A 7,686-nucleotide genomic window follows, 5' to 3' on the forward strand; every position below is an offset into this window, starting at 1 on the left:
TCTGGGGTCAGGGAAGGGGTCTCACTCAGCAAGGGGATGGCAGACATGCAGCAGTACCTGAGCACTGAGCTCTCTCTGCAGAAGGGAGTTCAGGCACTTCCCATAGAATCATAGAATTTAGGGGTTGGAATGGACCTTACAGATCATCCAGTCCCACCCGCTGGCCTGGGCAGGGACACATCCTCACTAGATCAGGTTGCTCAAGGCCTCATCCAGCCTGGCCTTGAACACTGCCAGGGTTGTGGCAGGCCCCACATCCCTGGGGAACCCGTGGCACTGTCTCACCACTCTTTGAGTAAAACACTTCTCACATCTAACCTAGACTTTCCCTCCTTCAGTTTGAACCCATGCCCCAGCTGAGGCTCCTGCCAAGCAGGTGACCACATCTGCAACTACAAGGCTGCAAGACTGGGCCTGAATCACTCCGCTATTAAATCAGAAGATATACAAATAAGGCTGAAATAGGACATGGGGGAATTCTCCAGCCCGAATCTCTTCTTGGGAGTCAGACTTTGGTATTCTGTAATCACCTTCAGTATTCAACTGTCATCTTAACATTGGATTATTCCACCTTTGGCACTGCTGTGGGGGAGATTCCTCAGTCACTCAGCTCCAAGGGAGTTAGAAACACTGAGGTTATTTGGTTTGTGCTTCACTGTGCCCAACCCCACAGTTAGCCCATGCAGGTTTCAAGACAGAGGCTGTTTATAGCTGAAGATGAGCACCCAATGAGCCAAATCCTCTCCTGTTCCTCCAGCTTACACAGAAGGATGGCAATGTCCATATCTGAAGCCATGGACTAATTACAGTAATACCTTAAGGACAAGAACTCCTCTATAGCAGGATTGTTTTATTCAGCCACCTTCCACAGAAGGAATTTCCATCTCCTGCACTGCTGCCTGCATAGTTAATGCATGTACACAGTGTTTGGACACTACCAAAGCTCTTGATTAGAGAAGTTTATTCCAATCAATTGACGTGATTTATGATTCCCTGCGTGAGTTAATATTCTTCACCTTCCTCTTCTCTATCCATTGAGTCTGTGCCCACTTCCGCGTAATCCTTCTCAAGCGCAGCCAGATCCTCCCGAGCCTCTGAGAACTCCCCTTCCTCCATCCCTTCTCCCACATACCAGTGGACAAAGGCACGTTTGGCATACATCAGGTCAAACTTGTGGTCTAGGCGAGCCCAGGCCTCGGCAATGGCCGTGGTGTTGCTCAGCATGCAGACTGCCCGCTGGACCTTGGCCAGGTCACCCCCAGGCACCACTGTGGGGGGCTGGTAATTGATGCCAACCTACAGGAGAAGCAGAAGAGACCATGAGCTTTTCTTTGTGGTGTTTGGCAGGGACTGAAATCAAAGAAGTCAAACAACAGGAGTTGAATCAGAGGGATCACAGAATCATCGAGGTTGGAAGAGGCCTCCAAGGCCATCAAATCCAACCATTAACTTGTCACTGCTGTGACCCCTAAACCACATCCTAGAACACCAAGTCCAGACACCTCTTAAACACCTCCAGGGATGGTGACTCCACCACCTCTCTGGGCAATATTCCAGTGCCTGAACACACTAACACGGAAAACCTTTTTCCTACCATCTCCTCTGCCTCTGCCCTGTCTCAGCTCAAGGTCATTCCCTCTAGTCCTCTCCCTGCAGCCATGGCAGGAGAGACATCCCCCACCTCTCTCCAGCCCCTGTCAGGGAGTTGGAGAGAGCCATGAGGTCACCCCTGAGCCTCTTCTCAAGGCTGAGCAAACCCAACTCCCTCAGCCCTTCCTCACAGGACATGTTCTAGACCTGAATAAAACATTTACCTCACAAAACAAGAACCTAAGTCTCCATTTCTCAAAATACAACCCAGGTACCTCCAGAACAGCTCAGTGAGCAAACACACTCCATAAGCACAGGACAGAGAGCAAGAAGTCCGCCAAAAATCCTGAGTTAACAGACTTGCCTTGAACCCAGTAGGACACCAGTCCACAAACTGGATAGTGCGCTTAGTTTTGATGGCAGCGATGGCAGCGTTGACGTCCTTGGGCACCACGTCCCCACGGTACAGCATGCAGCACGCCATGTACTTGCCGTGCCGAGGGTCACACTTCACCATCTGGTTGGAGGGCTCGAAGCAAGCATTGGTGATCTCAGCCACAGAGAACTGCTCGTGGTAGGCCTTCTCCGCCGAGATAATGGGGGAGTAGGTCACCAGCGGGAAGTGGACGCGAGGGTAAGGCACCAGGTTAGTCTGAAACTCGGTGAGATCCACGTTTAAGGCACCATCGAACCTGAGGGAGGCAGTGATGGAGGAGACGATCTGGCCGATGAGGCGGTTGAGGTTGGTGTAGGTTGGTCTATCGATGTCCAGGTTCCTGCGGCAGATGTCATAGATGGCCTCATTGTCCACCATGAAGGCGCAGTCAGAGTGCTCCAGCGTGGTGTGGGTGGTCAGGATGGAGTTGTAAGGCTCCACGACAGCTGTGGAGACCTGTGGCGCAGGGTAGATGGCAAACTCCAGCTTGGATTTCTTCCCATAGTCAACAGAGAGTCGTTCCATGAGCAGAGAGGTGAACCCAGAGCCGGTGCCTCCCCCAAAGCTGTGGAAGACCACGAAGCCCTGCAGGCCAGTGCACTGATCTGCCTGGAAGGGAGAATACAGGTGGTAAAGACATGGTATAGACAATGAGTCCCAAACCAAGGTCAGACAGCTCTGGATTCTGACACACACCAACTGCCCAAGCTTCAGGAATACTGAATTTGATTTATCTACCAATAAGCAAGGAGGCACCCCATGACAAACACTATTCTTAGCTGATTTGAGCCCCCTATGTACTGCAGGGTGACCTCTCTACTTCAAACCCTACACAGAGCTCCAGGCTGGGGGAGAAGAGGATGGAGAGGTGCTGGTCACAAAGGGACTTGGCAGTGCTGGTGGCAGTGGCTCAGTGTGAGCCAACAGTGTGCACAGGTGGCCAAGAAGGCCAATGGCACCTTGGCCTGTATCATGAATAGTGTGGCCAGCAGGACTAGGGAAGTGATCATCCCTCTGTACTCAGCATTGGTGAGGCCACACCTCAAGTTTGGGCACTCAGGAAGGACACTGAAGCTCTGGAGAGAGTCCAGAGAAGGGCAGTGAGGTCAGAAAAGGTGTAGAACACCTGAAGAAGAGCTGAGGGAGTTGGGTTTGTTCAGCCTTGAGAAGAGGCTCAGGGGTGACCTCAGGGCTCTCTCCAACTCCCTGACAGGGGCTGGAGAAAGGTGGGGGATGTCTCTCCTGTCATGGCTGAGGGGAGAAGGACACTGAAGCTCTGGAGAGAGTCCAGAGAAGGGCAGTGAGGTCAGAAAAGGTGTAGAACACCTGAAGAAGAGCTGAGGGAGTTGGGTTTGTTCAGCCTTGAGAAGAGGCTCAGGGGTGACCTCAGGGCTCTCTCCAACTCCCTGACAGGGGCTGGAGAAAGGTGGGGGATGTCTCTCCTGTCATGGCTGAGGGGAAAGGACTAGAGGGAATGGCATTGCAATATTGCCCAGGGAGGTAGAATCCCTAGAAATGTTTAAGAGGCATCTGGATCTGGTGCTGAAGATACAGTTTAAAGTCTAGGGGTTACAGCAATGGCAGGTTAATGGTTGGACTTGATGACCTTGAAGGTCTCCTTCTAACCTTGATGTCTATTATTCTAAACTACTACCTCAAAACTCTCCCCACCCCCAGTTCTTGGCCAAGGACATTACCAAAGACCAAGAAAACCAGTAACCCTCAGACCCACACACCATCTATCCCTTACGCTGATCTGACATTCTCTACCTGCACAAAAATGGAACAATTCTCCATCCCAAAACTGTTCTAATCCTGTACCGGTTCAGGGAAGCTGAGCTGTCACAGTGCATTACAGTGCCAGTCAGCTCAGTCTCCTCAGCTGACGAGACAGCCCTGTCCTCACAAAGAGGTGCCACATGATGCTCAGCTCAATTCCCAGGGATGACAAGGACTCCCAACAGCCTGCTACAAAGCAATTACAACCATGTTTTTCAGGTCAGGGTACAGCCTGCTGCAAACTTATCTTTGCTTTCATTAGACACTGTGGCAGCCAAGTGTTGAGAATAATTCCAGTTGTGATCTGCAAAAGGTGAACTTCTCAGCCAGACTCACTCAGCATTCAATGTCAGAGCACCAGAGTTACACCCTGGGCTGATTGTGCAGGGAAATTCCTACCTCTGTGGCACAGGTTGGGTAACATACATGTAACAACCCTAAAAAGGGAACACAGGCCTCCTAATCTGTCATCTTCAAAAGTCTGCCATGTGATCAAAGTACTGGGGAGCCTGAAACATCCCAACTTACTGACATTCCTTGTCTACTGTTATTACCATAAAATTAATCCAGAAATTATACCAGCAGGAAATGCAAAGAGAAGACTAACCCACAGAAGCAAACACTCCTATGTCAACATCCTTGAGAGAGGCACAGCCAGAGACCAATCCTTCTCCAGCAGGAACTGTGCAAATGGTAATTTTTCAGTCCTGGCTTTCTGAAGTTGGACAAGAAACTATGCATAAAATTTTAGGTGCCTCATCAGCATTTTAGGCCACTTGAAAGCCATATCTGGCAGGACTAATCCAGCCATTCTCAGCTGGCTAAGAGTAAAACCAGATGTAACTCCACAGATTCTCCCCCCACAAAACAAACAAAGCACAGTTTATAGGGCTGCATTTGATAGCCTAATTTCCAAAACCTGTAAAACAGGATAAAATTATGTGTAAGAGCCTTCAGTAAGAAAAGTCTTACCAGCTTCCTGATACGATCTAAGACCAGATCAATTATCTCCTTCCCAACTGTGTAATGACCTCGAGCATAGTTATTTGCAGCATCTTCTTTCCCAGATATCAGTTGCTCAGGATGAAAGAGTTGTCTGTATGTGCCATTCCGAACTTCGTCTGGGGAGAGACAAGATAAATATTATAGAATATACAAATATTATTTATAAGTTAATTTTCTTCGTAGATCAGGTTTCTCAAACTCCTCGGGGTGTCCAGAATAAGGTATCTAAACCCTTAAATAAAAAGCAGTTTGATTCCTACCTATCAGTAGGTGACATAATACTTACTACCTCCTAAACATTTAATAACTGAGAAAAATCAAGTTACTGCTTAAGCAACTGTCCCATTTTACACTCAAGTTTAAAACACTGACCTGTCAGAGCAATGTATAACTGGACTGCAGCAGCAGAATCATTCTCCCAGTTTAAGACAACTCAAGGCCCATTTTTAGCTCAGCAGCCTAAGTCCTGCTTTTCCCCCTTATTTCCCAAGCCCTGCAGGATGTGCCTTATTGCTTCTGCAGCTGTGGGCAGGCACAGCTGACACTTTGTCCCCTCCTTTCTCTTCATGGTGCTTCCTGCCAAGGGCAGAGAAGGGTTCAGAAGGAACAGGAGATGCTCCTGGAGAGCTCTGCAGCTACCCAAACCCGGAGCTGTAACTCCAGCGCACACAGCTGTGTTAAGCTGTGCAGATGCACACACAACATCCCCACACTTGGAGACTGAGTCAGTGGTGATCTCCACTAGTTCCCAAGAATAGGCATTTCCATCTAGCAGGCTAAAGCTCTGTCCTTCCACAAAAGTACAAAGACACTCAGCAGAGCTTTGTCTCTGGTTTAGCTCGAGCCATTCCTGAGTTGTGTGCTAGTGCAGTACTGCAGCCTTTAATTACAGTCAGGTGGGCAGCAGAGCTTTATTAGCTACAGCTGAAGTTGCCTGTTTGCCTGTATTCATTAATCTCAGAGCAAGCAGAGAAGTACAAGTCAAGAGTTGAACATACAGTTACCCTTTGAAGCATTATGGCTGAGCAGCTACCACTGCAAGCCAAGAGTCTGAGGTATTTCTAACAGTGCATCCAAATAAAAAACAAGCCCTACCATCCAAAACACTCTGTGTCTGAGACTTTCTGCATTATCACTCCAAGTTATAAAGCACAAATATGGGTAATAAGAGAAAACACAGAACCTCAAGAAGAAAGCTGGTAGGGGTAGCATGAGGCAAGATAGGAGGAAGAAACAAAACTTGTAGAGTTCAGAGGATCAGTCACTGGACTACAAGAGTCCAGTGTTAGGGGACAGCTACACCAAACCTGCCCCAGACCTGCTATCCTTCATGGTTTTAAGTCTAGGTGGGATATTCTTTTAATAACATTGAATTTACTCAACACAACTGACCCACTGGAGAGCAGCTCTGCAGAGAAGGACCTGGGGAACAACAAACTGTCCCTGCCCAGCAGTGTGCCCTGGTGGCTAAGAGGCCAATGGAATCCTGGGACAGATTAGGAAGAGCATTGCCAGCAGGTCCTATCCTTCATGGTTTTAAGTCTAGGTGGGATATTCTTTTAATAACATTGAATTTACTCAACACAACTGACCCACTGGAGAGCAGCTCTGCAGAGAAGGACCTGGGGAACAACAAACTGTCCCTGCCCAGCAGTGTGCCCTGGTGGCTAAGAGGCCAATGGAATCCTGGGACAGATTAGGAAGAGCATTGCCAGCAGGTCCAGGAGCTGAGCTGGACCCTTTGCTCAGCCCTGGTGGGGCACATCTGGAGTACTGAGTCCAGTTCTGGGCTGCTCAGGACCAGAGAGACATGGAGCTCCTGGAGCAGGTCCAGGGGAGGGCAATGAAGACACTTAAGGGACTCGAGCACCTCACTTAAGAGGAAAGGCTGAGGAGTTAGAGCTGTTCAGCCTCAAGAAGACTGAAAGACCTCATCAATGTATATAAGTATGTGAAGTGTCAGAGGATGGATCAGGCTCTGCTCAATTGTGGAAACCAATAAACCAAGAGATAACAGCAGAAACTGATGCTCAGGAAGTTCCACCTGAATATGAGAAAACTTCACTGTGCAGTGACCAAGCACTGAACAGATTGCCCAGAGAGGTCATGGATTCTCCTTCACTATTCCAGAGCCATCTGGACACAACCCTGAGCCATGTGCTCTGGGATGGCACTGCTGGAGCAGGGAGGCGGGACCAGATGACCCACTGTGGTCCCTCCTAACCCTATTCTGTGAAGGTAACTGAAATGCCCTGCAGGTCAGTGTTACCTATGACTGCAGGCTCCAGGTCCACGAACACAGCGCGAGGGACGTGCTTGCCAGCGCCTGTCTCGCTGAAGAAGGTGTTGAAGGAGTCGTCGCCACCCCCGTTGGTCTTGTCGCTGGGCATGGTCCCGTTGGGCTGGATGCCATGCTCCAGGCAGTACAGCTCCCAGCAGGCATTCCCAATCTGCACTCCTGCCTGGCCCACGTGGATGGAGATGCACTCACGCTGCAGAAAGAAACACACCATTCAGCACACACAGCTCTGCCCTGGCTGCCAAACACCCAGCACAGCCAGCCTGGACACAGCCTGCACAGACACTTGGACATTGGCCTCATTGTCCTGCTGTTGGGGCATTTGGCACAAAAGATAACAGAACACAAAGTCCCTTTCAGTCATCGGCAGCTCCACCAGGAAAGACCCTTTTGGACATTGCCAATTCTTACAAGCTCACTCCTCCTTGTTGTTCTTCAGTCAGACAGGAAGAGTCTGATCAACTCTTCCAAATCCTCCAGCCAACTCTTCCTTTCATAGCAAACACTGAGTAGGAACAACTGATGACAGCACCTGTCACCAGCTAAAAGTTTCATGGAATGTTCAGGGGTTGGAATG

General features: G+C 49.4%; 1 protein-coding gene across 1 annotated transcript; it reads right to left on the reverse strand.

The window, feature by feature from the left end:
- Positions 1-945: 945 nt before the first annotated feature.
- LOC103803942 (tubulin alpha-8 chain) lies at positions 946-7,308 on the reverse strand. Its single transcript, XM_009076527.1, has 4 exons — positions 7,080-7,308; positions 4,778-4,926; positions 1,955-2,635; positions 946-1,296 (listed from the first exon to the last, which is right to left on the reverse strand). The coding sequence occupies exons 1-4, from the start codon at positions 7,198-7,200 to the stop codon at positions 1,003-1,005; spliced, it is 1,245 nt and encodes a 414-aa protein (XP_009074775.1). The 5' UTR covers positions 7,201-7,308; the 3' UTR covers positions 946-1,002.
- Between the last annotated feature and the right edge of the window lie 378 nt (positions 7,309-7,686).

This window comes from Acanthisitta chloris, unplaced genomic scaffold, assembly GCF_000695815.1.
Source record: "Acanthisitta chloris isolate BGI_N310 unplaced genomic scaffold, ASM69581v1 scaffold10620, whole genome shotgun sequence".
NCBI lineage: Eukaryota > Metazoa > Chordata > Aves > Passeriformes > Acanthisittidae > Acanthisitta > Acanthisitta chloris.